Here is a 21,437-nt window from a genome sequence, read left to right as displayed (position 1 = left end):
CAGTCCATGTTCTGTGTGTCACTGTTTGGGTTTCTTCTGTTTAGAGGGTTTTGGGTTGGTTTTTTTTTTTTGATTGGGGGATGGAGTTTGCAATAATCGATTTATATAGCATCCTCCACACAGAGGGAAATTGCAGTACAGACTGGAGCTATTTCATCAGTCTCTGAATACCAGTCCTGCAGTTGGTTACACAGCTTACAGCAAGCAACCTTCTTTTAGAAAGAAAGATGTGGGACTACCACGTAACAGTTTAGAACAGGTTAATTTTAGATAGTCAAGTTTCAGTCTGAATAATTTATTCTTAAGATACCAATATTAATCTATTTCTTGTTCTTTGAGGATGTGCTACAGGTGTTTTCTAGTATTAGCAACTGCTTTGGTATACAGGTAAGCCCTGCACCTCTTGCAAAAAGAACATGATTACCACCACATGCAGGCACTGATTATGTACTGATTCAGAGGAACTGAAATACCACTAAAGCATCTTGAGCTTTCCTACTCAAATACTGAAAAGGTGCTGCCCCACTGGGATAAGAGTAGCTGACAAAACCATTAGCAAGGACAGGATTAAATAAAGGAAAGGGCTTACTTCCTCAATGAGTCAGGGTGCTGGAATATGATAAAGGCAGTGTACAGGGTCAGTGCGGTCACAGAATAAGCTCTCAAAACTACAGCATATCACCTGACTTGTTCAGAAAGGAGATAAGGGATCCTTCTTCAAGATTCATACTGACATGGTAGATCAACAGAGAGCCATTCCCACATCAGTGTGATACATGGTTAGCCAATCCGGTATCTACAAGGTTAACCCATTAACAGGAGCAGGAAAAAAAAAAAAAACAGGGACCTTTAGAGTATGAAATTCTTTGTCATCTGCCAAAGACCCATAAAAAACATCTGGGCCATACCGGATGAACGGTGGAGATAACTGACCACAGTACATGCTAACACCATTTTGTGCACGAACTAAAGTGAAACAGAAAGTTCCATGGAAACAGAGGGAAACATCTCTGCAAAACTCCTTCATCCACTCAGTCAAACAGTTTCTGCAGTACTCTAAGCTCCTGTCAGTCAGGACAGTGGGGAGATACCTCTAATTAAAGCATCAGACCCTGTGTATACACCCATCCCAGACTTAACAAATAGCAAACAGTAATCTATTTACCTTGAATCTGCTAGTAAAGAGATCCATCCTGGAAACAAGTTCTTTTTGGCTATAAATTCCCTGCAGTCCCAGAAGACATTTCAACCGCACTTCAGCTTGCTACAAGACAAAGAGAAATCAGCTAACAGTATAAAACACGTATTTTTGATGTTATTCGCTATTGGCACTTATAATATGTAAATAAGAGTTCTTTGTGAGTGCCTATAGCAGACTACCCAAACACTGCCTCATCTTCTTTATTAGTGGTACCAGCCCCATTTTGTTTGTGTGCACATGCATCTCACACACACACAGAAGCAGCCTGCAGTCAGCCAAAGTTAAAGGTGACATCAAAGGTTGTGGTAGGATCCCTAGGAGTCAAAAGAAACTCTCACAGACCCTACAGCTAATAAAAGCAACAGAATGCAAAAGATTCAGGAATTGTGCTATTCACCTGGTAAATATACAAAGACAAGAGTACAGATGACCTACTTAATACAACCAGCACTCTTCCGTACATCACTTTGCTTGCTTCCTCTCAACATCTGATTCAGGGAATCGTTAAAACACTGACAAGAACTCCAAGAAATTCTGGATCATTTCCAGAGGAAGAGGTACACCTTTAGATAAGAACTCTAAATGGTAAGCGAGTGCCTACAGAGTTAAATTCTATGCCTTCTCCTTGTTTTACACTAGAATGCTGTATTTTAAGTGTTCTAAGAAGAAAAGGGTTGCTTTGAATTTGGCCTAATTAGTTAATTTAGGCAAAACATATTTATCATGCAAGGTGTTATTTCATATTATTAGTACTGCTGCTTCATAGATGACTCAAAAAAGGAGTCTTTTGCTTATCCAGCTTTTAAATTATCTCATTCATATTGCTACACCTTTCAAATGACAAAGCTTTAAATGGCACTAGGAAAATCATTTTGAGGATCTAACACAAAAATCACTGTGTTCTATAAACTTGCAAAGCTAAGGATACCAGCAGAGACGTTTAAATGAACTGCAGGCTTTGAATCGGTCTCTTCATATTTCTTCCTTAATTCCTCTTGCTAACAATAGCAGTAAGAATAATCAAGGAAACCCAAGAAAGGAGACCACCTACACACAGCCTATCCATTACTACAAGTTCCTGTTCAACTGCTTAAATGGAAAGCAAAGGGTGATAACCAGGAACAGGCTTTGACCAACAGATAGCTTTTTGCTAGAAATACAAAGTTAAAGATCAACAGGTAACAATGAGTACTGCTCTCTAATCTGCCCATGACACACCAGTAGTACATACTCTACATTGTACTTGAAAATTAAAGGCCTTGTCTGAGAAGGAGACTGTTGCCTGCATCTGCTGCTTCCTACAGCCACTCGTGGCTCCACAGCACAGAACTCACTCACAAATGGCCCCAGCTTGCTACCCATCACTGCACACTGGCACAGACTCAGTTCAGCCAATGCACTGCCATCTTTGCTTCAGCTGCCCTCAGTATTCTAGCACAAGGCTTTGCTTGTGAATAGGGACTGCATTTGTGCTTGGGGAAAAGGAAAAAAAAAGGAAAAAAGTTAGTGATGGTTTTTTGGATGGTCATATAGCCCTTAGCACACAGCTAGTAGTGTCATTTCCATTTGTCAGTCAGGTGGCATTCAAGCATAGGTCTGGTGATAAAGTTTAATATGTTAAACTGCACCACCTGCCTCCAAAGGTGTCCCGTTCTCACCCAAAAGCTCTCAGTCATTACCCTACATGTTTGCTTATTTCAAGAGTTGAAAAAATTAACTTTACTGACTATGAACAAATTACTTCTACTATGACTAATTCTGCTGTTTTCCTGTGTTTTCAGTTGCATTTTCTCCTTCTCAGTCACCTCTCCTTTTCTAGATTCGTCACTCCTCATAGCTTCTTGATCATTCAAAACTACTTCACATCCTTCTAAAACTATCTCTCTACTTCAGCTCCTTTCAACAGTAACATAGGCTAGTACGAACATCCAGCCATCAACTCCCCTCACCAGAACTACTAACACCTGCCTGTTTGGTCTTTCAAAGCTGTGAGAGCGAAGGGGAGCAAGCACATTTTCAGAACACTGAACACACGCTGTCCCTCAGCTGTATCATAGCATATTTCAACCCTAACTTGCAAACAGACTGGCAAAAAACATCAGTAAGATGGTGGGCAGCTCTAGTGACTTCAAAGAACTCTGCATGGGCTCCAGCACCACTTAGACATTTTCAGTTATGAGACTACAGCCTCACCATTATCACAGAGGTGGGGCCATTCAATAAGCCTTACAAATACAGGCTGGGACTGGGATGGTTTGATGGGGTCATTGGGTCATTTTTTTCTCCTCACCCCACCCCAGATAATAAACTGGGAAAACTAGGTCTACTTCTGAATTACTCCTGAAGAGCAAAGACAATTCAACTTACCTGCCCTGTTGAGGTAAAACAATTCAAAAAACTGCCCTCCCCCCAAAAAAACTTGGTACATACGCACAGAGATGACCTATGGAACAGAAACCCACTATACTAACATGACCATTTGAAGAAAGAAGTATTTCAGAAGTAGCCGCAACGGGACCAGTTTCTATAGCCATGCTGAAAACGAGGCAAAACTAAAAACCCTTTCAATTTCCTGAAATTTCCCAGGAGGATCACATGGTCAGGACACAGAAGTTCATTTTAGTGCAAGTTCCTGTTTCCACAGGATTTCTTTGGGTGTTTATCAGTCTAGTGAGAAAACCTCAACAACCTGCCTGAAGTTCCAGACAAAGCTAGTCTAACATGGTAGGAGGTCCCAAGTGTGTATCTCCACTGTCTTTGCCTTCCTGTCTCCTTTTACTTTCCCTATCCTTATTCTTCATTGTCTTTATTTTTCTGGCCTTTAACTCTGAACTTTTTACACAGCACTTCCCTTCAACACCTGCTGCTCAGATCAGCACTGTTTGACTAGATCTGGATGTTGATTTACTAGCTATATATTCCCTTGGTAGAACACTAGCGCCTTTGAGCACAAGTTAGGTGCCTAGGTTTCACAAATGCACCGACAGGGGACTCTGCTTACATAGGACATTGTTCAACTGCACACAGCTGTCAGACTTAGTATCAACTGTTGTTTGGTCTACAAACATAAGTTGAATTATTTCTAGCAGGTGAACATAAACTACTCGAAAATGTGTCTGTTCCACAACTCTTACTGGGCCAAAGAGAGATCCTCATATGCAATTTTGAGCATATTACCACTGAATCTGCAGCATCTTCTTGCACCTAGGATACAGCCTTTCACATAAAAACATAATGTTTCATATCAAGGTATAATGGAAAAATGGTATCTCATGGGAAAGAAAGAATGATTATATTCAAATAAAAGACTGTGAAGACAAAATGTTAATTTTATACTTACTTCCCCCTTGCCTCTCCACTTTAAAGCCTCCAGACTGACTGAACTTAATCTCTGTTTACAGCACTGCAGAGGATCCTGGCCAGGTTTTCCCCCACTGTTAGAATACTTTTGTGGTCGTTCCACTCTGGGGCCTAAATGATTTGGCAAACTTCTCCACGTTATATTCTAAAAGAAAATTGGCTCTGGGAGATATCATTTTCTTGCCACCCACCCCCAAAAAGATGGGATGGAAACGCTTATTAAGGAGGAGTAGTGGGAAATAACATGCAGATGTATATAAAAGCACTGCTGCCCCTGCTGCTGCCAAAAATGCGCTGCTCTCATTTTGGAATCAGGCAATTTAACAGTGGCTGCAAATCACAAAGCACAGCCGGGACTGCAACCACCAGTAGTGGCACACTACCAGGTCTTGGTCAAATATGAAATGTGGAAGACTTTTCACTTTATCTCACTCTGTTTGCATCTGCATTGCTTTCAAATAATAAGCTTTAGAAAAACAACCATTTCCAGTTCCCAATAAATGACACTGGATGAGCTATATGCATTAATCTGAGACACCAGCTGTTAATTTTCACCGTACAGCACTGGGAATGAAGACACATCATCTTCAAAAATGACTTTTTCTTTGGCAAGTTCTCCCAACTGAACATATACAAAAAAGATATTTTGATCAGATAAATTTTATGCAGGAAAAGACGACAGTTTTTGATAGATTTGTTGTTCTAAAAATCTAAATACTACCTTCACAGCAACGGCACGATGCAGGGAAGAGGCTTTGTGCTCCCCCTCCTGGCTTTGTGGTTAAACTACAATTTTATTCACAGAACACAAATGTAACCTAAAGCTGACAAAATCGAGGATGTTTCAAAATTTATACCGAAGCTATATACCCCTGCAGAGTGGCGTGCAGAATTACAGCGTGCCAATTTTGTTAATCAGCCATTCATGATAAATATTCCTATCCCTTTAAAATCTCTTACACATTTTAGAAGCATGAGAAAAAGCGAATTTTTGAGTTACTTTTTTCTTTTGGCTTTTTGTTATTGTTGTTGTTGTTTGGTGGGTGGGGGGGTGTTTGTTTGTTTGTTTTTAAATGTGCCTCTACTCAAGAAGAAAAAACAAACCTCCCATAAGGAAAAGGAGAATAACCTTTGGAAAATGACTAGACTTCTGTAAATATTTTCTGTACCAGTGTAATTCCAAATGAGAAGTGCAATATTAAAGACTAATTTTACTATAGACAAAATTTGTTCATTTTTATAAAATGAAACAAAATTTTAAATGTAGCCATCAAATCTAAAAGCAGAATTTTACTCAACATTTAACGCTGCATGTGCTCAAAGTGTATAGGCCATTTTGCAATTTAGTAATAGTTCCCAATTCAGTAACATATAAAAATAACTACACACACAGGAACACACTGCTAACAGAACTGGAAAAAATGTTCTGCTATTTAGTGCTGCAATGGCTTTAAAAATAAAACCTGAAATGGGGAAGAAAGTAAATTCTTTTTTGTAACACCACAGTCTTAAATATCTACTCTCAAGAATTTAAACATTAGGATTCTTTAAAAAAATATTCAAAAATTTCCACCTACTGCCCCCAGTAAGGAAAAAAAACAAACCAACTCTACCTTGTCATACAGCATCCACCCCATGTATTTTAAGTAGCTATCATTTAGAAAAGCATCTGGGTATGTTTTAATCCAGCTGCCAATTTCTTCAATACAAGTTGCTCGGATCTCGGGGATCACATCACTGTGGAATTATAAAATTGTGATATTAATATATTTTAAAAGCCTAATATATACTAATTACATTATTTGCAATATTTTTATTTTCTTGAATTTCAGAAATATGTATAATCCAAAAATATTACAAGTATCTTCATATTCATGTCCTAAGTTAGTCTTCAACGGACAGTTAGGCCACTTTTAGCTACAAATGTTTCATGCAATAATTACTTGTAATTCTGGATATCTTCTCAATCACAAAGGCACTGCTCTATAGCCAGCAAAAAGAACTTAAGAAAGGTTCTTTTGTAAGTCCAAATTGTTTAAAATAATCAAACTGCTACACCTTTCTTGACATCATTAGTGCGTTTAGGATGTTTACCTTGATTCAGGTATCTGTTACCTCGACAATTTGAGCAAGAGTTTCTTGGGCATGCAGATACACACCACAGCTTTATTTTTATTCTTACCGGTAACGGTTTAGAAATGTCCTTTTGAAAATAGCATTCATCATGTTCTGTATCTCTAGAAGCTTATGCTCATACTGAAATACAAAGAGAACTGAACGTTAACATTGGTTCCACAATTCATTACACAAAAAATTTGCATCAGTACTCACAATACTACTGTGGTGCAAATTGCTAGCATTTACACATGGCACTAACATACAAGCGGTCTGTAATGACATTTTTGATGAAAGGTTTACCAGATACCAACTGCTAACTTGGATAACAAGGTACTTGTTTGACATAGTAAGTCTTGATCTATCAATACACAGAAACATACAGAACAACTATTAAATAATCTTCACATATAGGTCAGGTCCAAATTCTCTTTTTATGCACTTAAACAGACATGGAAGAAAGGCATACAAGGGAATTTTCAAAATGCACCTATTCCACAATGAGCATGTATTTTAACCAAGCCCTGAAAATCTAGTTAGGAACTTCTGCAAACCCAAGTCACTTACTAAAAACATTCTCTCATCAACATCATCAGGAAGGGTGACCAGTTTGGGTTTTTCCCCCAAGCACACATTTCCTCTGTCCTTCCCGTAAGATCAGCCTTACAATAATACTAAAAAACCCTGTCTCATCCAAACACGGCCTTCCACAAAAAAAGGGGTTGTTTCTAAGACAGTCCATGGGCATCCAAAGCTCAGAACAGAGATAACCGATTCTAAGGTCAAGAGAAGGATGTCCTGGTTTCAGGTGGGAAAGAGTTCATTTTCTTCCTGATAACTGGTACAGTGCTGTGGTTTGGATTTAGTATGGCAATAGTGTTGGTAACACACTGATGGTTTAGTTGTTGCTAAGTAGTGCTTACTCTAAATCAAGGACTTTTCAAGTTTCCCGTGCTCTGCCAGTGAGGAGGGGCACAAGAAGCCAGAAGGGAGCAGAGCCAGGACAGCTGACCTGAACTAGCCAAAGGGATATTCCATCCCATAGAATGTCACGCTCAGTATATACACTGGTGGAGTTAGCTGGGAAGCACTGATCACTGCTCGAGGACTGGCTGAGCATCAGTCAGTGGGTAGTAAGCAACTGTGTTGTGCATCACTTGTCTTTCTTGGGTTTTATTTCTGTCTCTCTCTTTTTGTTGTCTCCTTTTTCATTACAATTATTATTATTATTATTATTATTTTTATTTCAAACTGTTCTTATCTCAAGCCATGAGTTTTACCTTCCTTCCAAGTCTCCTCCCACCACAGGGTCGGAGGCAGGGTGTATGATGAGCAAGCAGCTGCGTGGTACTTACTTGCTAGCTGGGGTTAAACCACAACAAGTGTGACTATGCTTGATGTTCATGCATAGTCACCTCCACCCTCAAGCCAGAATTATTTCTTACATACATATATAGGCCTGTCTCTGTATGTTGATAAGAAGCTGTCTGGCTGAGCAGGGAAGAAATGACAGAAACTGAACAGCAAGAAAGATACAGGTCATACCTGAAGCTAGGAATATTTTTACAATGCATTACTTATCTGGAGATGACAGCTATCCTGGATCCTTTTGCATTCATTGAAATCCAGTTCTTGAACTAACATTTTGGCTTGTAATTTGTATAAACATATGCAAAGCTGCACTCCCACAACACTAGAGCTACCAATGAAACTACCTGTGAGTGTAAATCCATATTTGTGTAGAGGTCAAGGGCTAATGAAGCCAATTTAAAGCAGCAATTAGTAGGACAGACATCACACGTTAACAGTACATAGGGCAGATACTACCTTAGTCATTTCTGTACCACTTAATCTAGCCAGTCATAACTGCTCTGCACCATGCATTAGATAAACATATAAACCTCAAAGAACTGCAGCGACCCAAAAGCAAGCTGTCACTAATCCCTCTATTCCATCTTCATACATCTCCCATACAAGACACCTGCCTAACCTCTTTCCTTTTTTTCTCTAGCTGGTCAAGTCTGTAATTTGTTCTCTTGCCACTTATCCTCTTCTTCTCCACCTCATATAACCTTTGAGCATTGTGCTTGTTGACATCAAGGTTCAGATGTACACTAACAACCGCTGTCAGAAGCTTCATTGCTAAAAAGAAAACAAAGCCAACATATTTAGCTTAGCTGAGCGATATGAGCATAAATATATTCATCACTTTACCACAAAAAGGATATGGTTAGCCAAATCCAGTTTGTTATCCAAAATATGAACATTACTAGATTATAGTAATTTATTTCAAAATACAGTATTTATTTTAAAGGCAGAAAAGGAGCAAAAAAGGAAAATGCAGCGATACTACTGGTGATTTACAGCTTTTGGCCAGAGTTCTAGTCAGAGAAGTAATTTACTGGGCAACTCTTCTCAGTTTACGTACTTTGATTTTTCTGCAAAAGAATCTAGAGTTGTAGAACTGGTGATTTCCAGTGACAATAAAAAACAAAACAAAGAACACACACCCCCCAACAAAAAAAACCCCCACACCATCCACAACAGTGAAGCTGGCCAATAAAAGCCTGGCAATCTTAATATTTTACTTGAAGTGGCAAAAATGCACATTCCTCTAAGGATCACTAGATGGTTTGCACAGATGTCAAGTGGGGGTTTTGAGCCTTCAAAGCAAACAGTGTACTTCAGAACAAGTTATATTTTAAGTGCTCTTTGTATGGCAAAGAACTTATTAGCTGGCTTTGGGGGGGGGGGCGGTGGGGAGGGAGGGGGGAATGTAGTAGCTTTAGTATCATCATGCTGCATGGAACAAAAATGTGTAACAAGCAATGTTCTTTCTAGCACAAATACCACAAGAGTAGCAGCTTTCCAAAGGAAGCTTTTTTAGGTGAAGCATTTAATGCAACTTCATCAGATTAATTAGTGGAGGGAGGAAAATAACAGAATATAAAATTGACCGTGAAAAATCAGTTACTGGAAAAAAAAAAAAAAAGAATCTGAACGCAACAAAATTCTAAAGTTAGTCATGTCAGGCATTAAAGAAAACATAAAGGAAAAAAAAATCATATCTATCCTATCTGAAGCATCCAAATTCCATTCAGATACACATAGGAACAAGTAATTTATATTACAGTAACATATATTAGGAGGAATGCACTGTCAATGCATAAAATAGCAAGTTCTCCAGTAAAGAGAGCTTTTCAATTTTGAGCAGTTTTGTTTGTACACATCAACAAAACTCACAATCTACAGCAGCTCTGTGAGTTACTTTACCTGCCAGAGTACTTGTGTGTCTAAACGCTCTGACCATGGAGTCCGCTAAGCCTGTAAGCAGTGAAATGACAGTGTCCATCAAGTAGCTATCATACAGGATGCTGCACTGGCACTGTTGGACAAACACTGCAATAAATTCACAGAAATTGGCCTTGAACTTCTTCCAATAGGGTCCTGTTCTGATCAGTGGGTAGTCTTCATTGTCCTGCACAGGAAAGAAAAGGCAAGAGAAAACACCCCAATTAGTTTTGTTTGTGCACACCATTTACGTCTCTCTCACTGAATATCAGAGTTTTGCTGCCAGCTTCACCTCGGCCCATCCATAACTTTTTTCACGATTATTAATACGAAGTAGGGACACGCAGCTAGGTTACAAGCAAGCACAGAGACTAACTAGCTTCATTAGAGCTACCCCGTCATGCTAGCCCACATCTGAAAGCAACGTGTGTGAGGTAGCTGTGAATGGACAGGGGAGAGGGCATATGAAGCCTCAACATCATAAATAACTTTCACTTGCATCAATCATGAGCCCCTCCTGGACTCTTTTACTTCCTCACAGATAGCAGTGCTTCCCCACTTCCCTGTCCTTCCTGTTCCTGCAAGTGCATGGTAAAATCCAGGAGGAAACTGAAGGGACTGAAAGGTGAAAACAAACTGTGATGTGAGCAGGATGGGACCATTTTGCTCAGCAGCACTGCCAGTTTAAGGAGTTTATCAGGTTGCAGCTTAATGACAAATAGTGAGTCAGTCATTCACCTATACCACCAGCACCTGTGTCTGATAACCTCCGCAGAAACAGTAAGTAGGCAATACCTTTGACATTATGCAAAAAGCAAGTTACAATAAAACCACGAGAATATTCACAGTACAGTTGATACTGCCAGCAAGAAAGCAGACAGATGGCAGTTCAAATGATTTCTCACACAAAACGGTGCACCTCATGTGAAGAGCGTACTAGGAAGACTTCATAGATGGCAACCTCAGGCAGCATGAACATTTATTTCATTCGCACCTCACAGATGCCAGCAATGGCTCTGAATATGAATTTGCATCTTGATGGTTTCCAGGTGTGAATGGCTTTGGGGAACTCCAAAACTTCACTCACTATGGAAAACTTCATCCCGAAGGCAGGCCACTACTCAGCTGTTGGTCATACACCTTCTCAGATGTATTCTACCATGCAGCTTCACACCCAGAATAACCTTGTGTACTTATAAAGCGCACTTTATGCTCTCCTATTGTAACTTTCCCTCCAAAACACAGGACCCACTGCTCTCTTGAAATATAAATGCAAATACAGACTGGCCTCAGAGATGCCCACAACCTAAAGCACATTGGGAATATAGAATGTATTTCTGATTGTAAGAGTAATTTCAGAGCCTAACCATAGTAGCAAGTACTAAGACAGAAACATGAGTCCCCAGCAGGCCCTGTTTAATGCTCCTTGATCATGACAGAAACTATAGAAAGACAACCTACAGCTTCAGGAAATATGTACTTTATCACCACAGCTTACCCCTCAATCTGAAAAGCAGCACAAATACAGGAAGACATTTAAGAGCATTTCTACTGTCCACATTTATTACACTGGGATACTGTTTAATGGTATACTGTAAATATAGTAAAGCATACATAGGCACACCAGCACAACAGGCACACCACCTAAATTTAAGAACCTAACCTGGGATTCCCTTAGATTCCCTCCATAACAAGAGAAGCAACTCTGCTTCCAGAAACCAAGTCAGATAACACAAGGTTCTTCCAGAGAACTATTCAAATCACTCAGCTGAGGCTCCTGCTCTGACTCATCCTGCAAATGTTTCTTTCTTTCATAGAGTCTATGGAAAGAGAGGAAAGTGAAGTGCCAACAAGGAGCCAAGACGAATTCCCCACAATGCTGCAAGTGTTGTATGGGAAGAAGCATTACAGAAAAGATGTTTCTGTTCTCAAAATATTCTCCCAATCAAAAATTTATATTTGCAAGAGAATGTTTTGATGAAAAAAGCCTTTGAACAAATCTGCCAAAACATCTGTGTGCAGACATGTGTGTGTGCACATATGCATGCAGGCACATGTGTGTGTAGAGCTCACTGGAAGGGATGGGAAATGAATTTGAGCACCACTGCAACTTGACATACATCAGTCTGTTCAAAATGCTGATGGCCCTTTGTCCTAGTTTCAGCTGGCGTAGTTAATTTTCTACTTAGTAGTTGGTACAGTTTTGGATTTAGTATGGCAATAATGTTGGTAACACACTGATGGTTTAGTTGTTGCTAAGTAGTGCTTACTCTAAATCAAGGACTTTTCAAGTTTCCTGTGATCTGACAGCGAGGAGGGGCACAAGAAGCTGGGAAGGAGCAGAGCCAGGACAGCTGACCTGAACTAGCCAAAGGAATATTCCATCCCATAGAATGTCACGCTCAGTATATACACTGATGAAGTTGGCTGGGAGTGGCTGATCACTGGTCAGGAACTGGCAGGGTATCGGTAAGTGGGTGGTGAGCAACTGTTGTACATCACTTGAGGTTTTTTTCCTTCTTTTTTCTTCCCTTGGGTTTAATTCATCTCTCTCCCTCCCCCCCCTTTTCATTACACTTGTTGTTATTGTTATTGTTATTAATTATATTTTACTTTAATTTGATTATTAAATTTCTCTCATCTCCACCCACGAGTTGTACCTTTTTCCAGTCCTCCTCCCCATCCCACTGCAGGGAGGTGGGGGCAGATTAAGCAAGCATCTGTGTGGTACCTAGTTGCTAGCTGGGGTTAAACCACAACACCCTTTGACATCAACAGCAAGAAACAGACACTTCAAAAGCATGAGTGTGGTCATCCAAACCAGAGCACTAAAACAGATCACATGAGGCAGACCTCAGAAGTGCATGATGAGCTCCATTCACTAATGCACAGTTTAAGATGACGAGTTCTGAGGTATTCACCTACCATGGAAATGGGAAATACAGCCACAGAAAATGCTATACTATAATCGCAGAGAACTACAAGAGTCCTACCATGTCCACCGGCCAAGTAACTGTCAGGATCCAAGGATAGGCCATGAATTTCTTATACTGCAACCCAGTTTCCTGTAACGCAGGAGACAAAAATTTAGAAGATTTTTTATGAAATGGCACAGTTAATTCGTAAAGACAAAAGCATCACAAATCATGCATCATATTTAAAAGGCTATTAAAACTTAAGACATTGTGTATACAGGTGGCTCATGCTCATACAATCCAATGCATTAAACAAAATCCAGTTCCTTCTCATCTCGGTATTTTTAATTTATAACTAATGATAGAAGAAAAACACACTTTTATATAAAATCTGAGTTTTCTTGCTACAAGAGACAGCTTGTTTTTAAAATCTATAAGCAAACATATACAAGGTATAATCCTCATTATTAATTCTAAGATACGGCTCCTCAGCTATTCTAAGTATATATCCCTTCCCAACATTTAGTAACTGGATACTGTAAAACATCCAAACTCAAAAAAAAAAAACATTCCAAGCTTTCTGAATTATAGAGAAATGTTTTCAGCACTAGTGTGACTTGATTCAGAGATGTTTCCTCAACTCTGCAATTATTCCAAGACAAAAGGCATAAAATCAAACTTTCTTATTAGGATCAGTGAAGCACAACAAGTATTTCTATCCCCATCTGGCTGTACAGTATCAAATTTAACTCTTCCATTGCTAAACATTTCAGCAACAAAACAGGAAAGGGAAGGAAACCTACAAAAGAATGAAAAATTGCAAGAAATAAAATGCCACATACAGGAAGAAAAGCAGGAGAGAAAAACAGAATAGTTTAAGAAAGAGGGAAAACAAAAAGCAGTGGTCCTGAAGTCAAGCCTGTCTCTCTACTGAGGAATACCACAGCCCACAAAGAGGAAATAAATGCCTCAGTGACCCTATTAAACCCATTCTCTGCTTCCAACACCAGTATGAGTTTTCACAGAAACTGAGAGGGACTCTGTGAGATCATCTAATCCAATCCCACCTGCTCAAGCAGGGTCAGCCAGAGCAGGCTGCCCAGTGACATGTGTGATCAGTAACCCCTGTTCCCAACACCATTAACGTGATTAGCATGACTAACACCATTTTATGGGGCAAACAGCCATTCTCTGTGAGACACCAGGTCATGTATTTGTTCCCTTTCCCTCATTATCAGGCCCTGAAGGTCCTGTGAACCAAGACAAAACAAAACAGACTTCTTCCCCTCCCTACCGTCTGAAGATTCCTAGGCGCCAGGCCGATTACTCCCTTGCTTACTGGCCTTGAAGGTCCCAGGCACCCAGCCAGCCAGGTGGTGGTGACAACCCCATCAAGAGAAGCTTCACAACACCCAGAGCACAGTCCATAAAATCAAGTGGTTGCAAGACCTATGTGGGGAACTTGAACAAGAGCTACTGCTAGACAGAGAGACCCGTGACCTGCCCAATGGCAGGGACACCTCCACCATCATCTGTTTCCTCTGAGGACTGACTTGTATTCTTTTATATGATTTTTCAAATCTAAATTATGATTGTTATTTTGATACAGCAAACCATGTATTACGATTTGACCCCACCTACAGAAGGTCTAGATGATGAGAAATAGTATTATAATTGTACTACAAATTCTGTATCACTTAGGTGATTAGAAATCGTAAGTTAAATTGTATTAAAAATTCTGTATTATGCTACTATATTGATTCTACTTGTAGAAATCTTGTGCCATTATAAAATCTGTGCTACACTAATAATATCCTGTTAAGAAAATAAAGCTTTAATTGTAACTACAACTAGTGCCATCATCATTCTGCCAGGGATCCCCTAAAAGAACCTGCCTGTCCCCTCAGTGTCAGGTGACATCATGTGCAGTCAGCTTTGTAGTATCTTCACATATGGAGATTCCATAAGCTCTCTGGACAATCTGTTCCACTGTTTGACCACCCACATAATAAAGTGTTTTCTTGCATTCAGGTGAAATTTCATAACTTTGTGCCTATAGCCCATCTTGGCTTGCCTTTGTGCTCACTGTCTCACCGGACACCACTGAATAGGCTTCCTCTTCCTCATTCTGTCCCACTGGGTATTTTTACACATAGATTAGATCCCTCTGAGCTACTTCTTTCCAGACTGAATAGGCTCAAGGTTCTCAGCTTCTTCTCATTTGAAAGATCATTAATCATCTTTGTGGCCCTTTGCTGGACTCACTCCAGTAAATCCACCTCTCATACCAGAAACCCCAGGACTTGACTCAGCACTCCAGATGTGGTCTCACTAGTGCAAGCAGAGAGCAAGGATCACCTCCCATGCCCTGTGGGCAATGCTTTCCCTAAATGCAGCCCAGGGGGTTGTTGACTGTCTCTGCTGCAAGGGCACACTGCTGGCTCATGTTCATCTTGTCATCCACACAGACACTGAGATTCTACCCTGCAGAGCTGCCTTCCAGCCAGTCAGCTCCCAGCGTGTACTGGTACATGGGGTTATTCCCCCTCAGGTTCATAGGGGTTTCCTGTTGCAGAACTTATGAGCTGAGGTCCCTCTGAACAGCAAACCAACCTCCTGGTCTAGCAGCTACTCTTCTCAGTTTTCTATCGTCTGCAAACTTGCTAACAGTACACTCTGCCCTACTGTCCAGGTCATTGTTAAAGATGTTAAACAGCATCAGCCTAAATATCAACCCTGGGGTACTCCACTAGTGATTAGCCTTCAGCTGGACTTTGTGCCACTGATCACTTCAGCATGGGCCTAGTTGTTCAGCTAGTTTTCAGTCCGCCTCACTGGCCACTTAACTGATAATTCATCAGCTTATCTGCACAGATTATACGGGAGACAGCGTTAAGTTTTACTGAAGTCAGGACAAACTCTGCTGCCCTCTCCTCATCCACCAAGCTAGTCACTTCATTATAGCAGGCCATCATGTTGATTAAGCACAATTTCTCCTTTTTAAATCCACACTGACCACTCCTGATCACCTTCTTGTCCTTCATGTGTTTGGACATTATTTCCAGAATTAGTTGCTTCATCACCTTCCCAGGGATCAAGGTAAGGCTGACCAGCTGGAGTTCCCCAGACCCTCTTTCCCACCCTTCTTGAATACAGGGGTGACATTTGCTTTGAGTCTTCCGGAATCTCTCCCAATCAATATGACCTTTAAAGATCATCAAAAGGGGTCTCGCAATGACACCAGCCAGCTCCCTCAGCACTCCTGGGTACATTCTGTCAGACTACATGGTCTTACCCATGTTCAGTTCATTTAGGTGTTCCCTAACCTGATCCTTGTCCACGGAGGGTAAGCAGTCTTTGCTCTGGACTTCCCTCTGGTCTCAGGAACCTCGTATTTCTGAAAGCCGGTCCTACCAGTACAGCCAGAGGCAAAGGCAGCATTGAGTACATCAGACTCTTCTTCGTCCTTTGCCAGCAGGGCCCCTGCCTCATTTAGCAGTGGGCCCATGTTTTTCTTGGTCTTCCTTTTGCTGTTGATGTATTTGTAGAATCATGTGCCCTCATTGCCCTTCACATTTCTTGCCAAACTCACCACCACTAACATCTCCCACTACTACTAGTGAGAATTTTGGGAGGATGCACTGATTGGTACAAGGATACAGTGTTGCAATTAACTGAACAGTAATGCAATGGTTAAGTCACTGAAATGATCAAGAGCAAAGAACTATATATAACCCTGTAATTTTCCAATCTTCTGAATGCTAGAAACAAACAACATAAATCAAAAGGCAAAATGAGGTGCTCTGGCAGATACCTGGTAATATTTTCCACTCTCATTACTACTTTCACTACTATTATCATTTGTTTTCAAAAAATACTTTGAAATCACAGGAAGTCCTATATGGCACTACTTCTCAACTAAATTAATCGCTGTCACGTTTCCATCTTTATTTATGAAAACAATGAGTGAACTACATGTGAAAAGAAACAAAAAGAAGAAACAACTCGACTTTAAAATAACAAACTACTTTGCTCTTACTCTTAAAGAAATTGGTTTAATCCTCTAGAATTTTTTCAATCACCTAATAACCATGGCTAACAAGTGGTTACTTCAGACATTTTTTTCTATATTAGTGCTGGTTTAATGCTAGGCATAACATATCAAGATTAAATTAAACAAGCTGACAGATATTGTCTTGAAAAATACCTAATTCTGTATAAATAATCTTAGGAGGTTTTTTAGAGTCCGTTTATCTAAAAACAGAAAAGAGAACTTCAGAATTCACCAGATTTAAAGAAAAAAAATACAAAAAAAAATACAGACACTGAGTGTTTATCACAAGGATTATCACTTGGTATTTTCATTGAAGCACAGAATGGTTTGGGTTGGAAGGGACCTTTAAAGGCCATCTAGTCCAATCCCCCCTGCAATGAGCAGGGACATCTTCATCTCATCCAGTCTGACCCTGACTGTTCCCCGGGATGGGGCATCTACCACCGCTCTGGGCAACCTGCTCCAGTGTTTCACCATCCTCATCACAAAAAATTTCTTCCTTATGTCTAGTCTGAATTTACCCTCTTTTAGTTCAAAACCATTACCCCTTGCCCTATTGCAACAGGCCCTATGTTGGGAGAGGTGTCCGCCGGAGTCAAGAAATTACTCAATATGAGTTATGCATCTTGCTCATCTTTATTGGCTTCTAACACTTCTTATATAGCCTCAATACACAACCACGCTCCCAAAGCAAGCATATAATTGGTTATTAGCCCCTAAGCACGCACTGCTCTCACACTACTAATTATCATGATTAGAACAAGCATTCTATCCATGCAGCTATTTGCGTTAGCTATGTTTTAGCCTTGCTGTTTGCTACTCCCTTTATTCCCATCCCGCTCCCTATCTCCCTTGGCCTTGCACATGTCTTCCCTAACAGCTGCAGCTTGTTACAGCCACGGCCTGTTAGTACAACAAAGTTACTTGGTCTCGGGATTCAAGAATAGATCAAGGCCACTTTCTTGTTAACTTCAGCACAACAACTTCAGCACAATTCTAATTCCAGGCCTATTCCAATTCCAGGCCTGGATTGTGCAGATACTTAGGGTTTCTGTGGCCACGCTTCTGCAGCCATTCTCCTACAGCCCTACTAAAAAGTTTGTCCCGGTCTTTCTTATAAGCCCCCTTTAAGTACTGAAAAGCCACAATATGGTCCCCCCTGAGCTTTCTCTCCAGACTGAACAGCCCCAACTCTCTCAACCTGTCTCCACAGGAGAGGTGCTCCAGCCCCCTGATCATCTTCCTTGCCCTCCTCTGGACCCACTCCAACAGGTCCATGTCCTTCCTGTGCTGAGGAGCCCAGAGGCGGACACAGTAGTCCAAGTGGGTTCTCATGAGAGCAGAGTAGAGGGGGAGAATCACCTCCCTCGACCTGCTGACCACACTGCTTTTGAGGCAGCCCAGGATACGGTTGGCTTTCCAGGCTGTGAACACACATTGTCAACTAATGTCCAGCTTTTCACGTGCCAGTACCCCCAGATCTTTCTCCTCAGGGCTCCTCTCAATCCCTTCAACCTCCAGCCTATATTGATAGTTGGGATTGCCCCAATCCAGGTGCAAGACTTGCATGTAGCCTTGTTGAACCTCATGAGGCTCACATGGACTCACTTCTCAAGCTTGTCCAGGCCCCCCTGGATGACATCCTGTCCCTCAGGCACATCAACTGCACCACTCAGCTCAGTGTCATCTGCAAACTTGCAAAGGGTGCACTCAATCCCACTCTGTTTCATTGATACTGGTCCTAATACAGACCCCTGAGGGACACCACTTGTCACCAATCTCCATCTAGACATCGAGCTGTTCACCACCACACCCTGCATGCAACCACCCAACCAATTCCTCATCCACCAAACAGTCTACCCATCAAATCCATCTCTCTCCAATTCAGAGAGAAGGATGTTGTGGAGGACCATGTCAAAGGCCTTCCAGAAGTCCAGGCAGACAACATCTGTAGCTCTTCCCTTGCCCACTGATGTAGCCACTCCATCATAGAAGGCCACTAGGCTGGTCAGGCAGGACTTGCTCTTGGTCAAGCCATACTGGCTGTCTTGAATCTCCCCCCTGTCCTCCATGTGCCTTAGCATAGCTTCCAGGAAGATCTGTTCCATGATCTTCCCAGGCTCAGAGGAGAGGCTGACAGGATGGTAGTTTCCAGGGTCCTCCTTTCTACCCTTTATAAAAAGGGGAGCAACATTTCCCTTTTTTCCAGACAGCAGGGACTTCACCTGACTTCCATGACTTTTCATGTATCATGGAGAATAGCTTGGCAGCTACATCAGCCAATTCCCTCAGGACTCCAAGATGCATCTCATTAGGTCCTATAGACTAACATATGTTCAGGTTCCTCAGGTGGTCATGAGTCTGATCTTCTGCTACATGGGAAGGACTTTACTCCCCCCCTACCTGTCTTGCAGTTCATCCACTTGAAGTCTAGGGAGAGGTTGCCAGTAAATACTGAGGCAAAACAGTTGTTGAGTATATCAGCCTTCTCCTCATCTGTTGTTACCCAGTTTGCCAGTCATGTTCATTGTGGGGGTATGCTTTCTTTGACAGTCCTCTTCTGGCTGACGTACTTATAGAAGCCCTTGTTATTCTTTGCATCCCTTTTTTTCCATCAGCAAAATGTTTTGCTAGAGTAGCATGTTACTACACTGACCCAAAACCAAAGTGACTGTTTTTATAGCACGCGGAATACAGCTTCTAAGGCAACCCTAGAAGCTTTCTTTTGCCCCACCAGGACAGGTGAAAAGGTTACAGAGCTGTAACACATCCAGGCTGATAACAATAATCACATCTTTGTACTTTCCAGAGTGCCTACCCTATCATGAGTGCTATTCAGGGCTAATTAGTTGGGAAAGAAGTACCAGATTACTAATTCACATGGCCCAACACATATTGGTCCATTTCTATCAAAAATTAGGCCAAGTGCTACTACACTTCTAAAATGAAGAAAACCATGTTGGCAAATTCATCCTCTGTGGGAATCTCTAGAGCAGCTGGTCTTTGAGAGATGCTCAATTAAAACAAGGCTGATGGCTGCTGCTTGACAAATCAATTCAGAGGTGGCAAATACAGGGGGGAAAAAAGCACAGAAGCAACTGAGAGCACTGCAGAAAATTTGATGTTAGCATAATTAGTCAGGGAGCAGTCAAATGAGAAACAGTATTGTAAAGCTATGCATTTTTCTTAACAATCCTCAAGAAATGATATATTCAGTATTGTTTTGACAATTATCTAAAAATCAGAAATGCATATCTTCTTGCATATGAAATACAGTTATAAAAATTAACTATGTCAATAAAACAGAAAGAAAAGATTCAAATAAACTATCATCTAAAACATATCTTTGAATTAGCTCATCATTAATCCACAACAGTATTTTTAAAAGGACCTATCAATGAAATACCAAAGGAACCATTTACCTGCTGCAATGCCAGGTTATATTTACCTCAATATTAAGTCACTATCAAAAGAACTCCTAAGAGAAAGCCAGATTCAGGAAGACTGCAGTTAGATAGCCCTAATAAAACTCTGAAAAATAAAGGTGACTTACAAAAAAAAAAATCCTGCTGCTGCTAAAATAGGTCATTACAACACCAAGTTTCTTTTGTGAAAAATAGAATTATTTTCCTAAATTAAGGTAGTGGGACACAGCTCCTGAGAAGCAGCAGGAACTCTGTCCAGGTTGATTATTAAGTAGAGCCTGTTGTTTACATGAGAAAGGCATGCAAAGTCAAAGCTGTGCCTACCTCATCAAAGGTCTCTGTCATTTTTTGCATTACATCCTTCTTGTGCAAACTTTGAAACATCTCTGCTGTTACCATGCCTAGAAATGTTTTACACAAAAAAACAATTACCAACAACCTCATTACATTAACAAAGTCCAAACCACAGTAAAGATTTCGTTTTAATTTAGAAACACCAGAAAAGTGGGACTCTTATTTCCATTTACACTGGTAGGGGCAACATATACATAGGGAAACACATAAATCCATTCATACTAGAAAAAAAGTGGTGAAACAGAACTGAAATTCACATTAGAGAAATCTACCCTGTGCCCGTCTGGCATGACTATTTTCTCTGTCCATTCATTTACTTCAAGGATCTACTAAAATTCTGCCCACTGCTAGTCAAAGACTCCCAAAACATTTCCCATAAGAAAAGGCATATTAGCCAAAGACCTGGAAAAAAAAAATCTGAAGTATAGAAGGTACATTTTAACTGCTTAGATACACAGAGAAGTTTCAAACTAACAGAGCAGACTTCTTAAATGCTTACTTGACATCCTGAAGCATTTCGCTAGCAAGCTGTCCCCAAAAGTCACTGTGTCTCAGTGTTTGTTATGAAATAGACAGCTTCACGACCCTCTGGTAAAAGTAAAGGCAACAAGGCAAGAGACTGTTTTTCTAGCCACCAAAGCAGGGAGTTTAATTCTCTAGTTGCTTATTTTCAAACAGTGATACTAGCAAAACAAAAGATACTAGGAAATTACCAAATAAAT

General features: G+C 40.7%; 1 protein-coding gene across 7 annotated transcripts in view; it reads right to left on the bottom strand.

Annotated features, from left to right (window-relative positions):
- Positions 1-21,437, bottom strand: part of LOC102057979 (cohesin subunit SA-2-like) — a 67,018-nt gene that overhangs the window by 37,576 nt on the left and 8,005 nt on the right. For all 7 annotated transcript variants that reach the window (XR_008730744.1, XM_055701117.1, XM_055701115.1 and 4 more), the window contains 7 exons: positions 20,686-20,762; positions 12,961-13,032; positions 9,950-10,154; positions 8,667-8,818; positions 6,744-6,817; positions 6,175-6,298; positions 1,166-1,264 (listed from right to left, as the gene is read on the bottom strand). Coding sequence is in view for 6 of the 7 variants with exons in the window: in XM_055701117.1 (XP_055557092.1) it covers positions 1,166-1,264; positions 6,175-6,298; positions 6,744-6,817; positions 8,667-8,818; positions 9,950-10,154; positions 12,961-13,032; positions 20,686-20,762 (803 nt within the window). In the remaining variant the exon portion in view is untranslated. The remainder of the gene's footprint in view (positions 1-1,165; positions 1,265-6,174; positions 6,299-6,743; positions 6,818-8,666; positions 8,819-9,949; positions 10,155-12,960; positions 13,033-20,685; positions 20,763-21,437) is intronic.

Source organism: Falco cherrug, chromosome 2 (genome assembly GCF_023634085.1).
Source record: "Falco cherrug isolate bFalChe1 chromosome 2, bFalChe1.pri, whole genome shotgun sequence".
Taxonomy (NCBI): domain Eukaryota; kingdom Metazoa; phylum Chordata; class Aves; order Falconiformes; family Falconidae; genus Falco; species Falco cherrug.
Note: the sequence above shows the minus strand (reverse complement) of the source record. Positions and strands in the feature narration are given on the sequence as shown.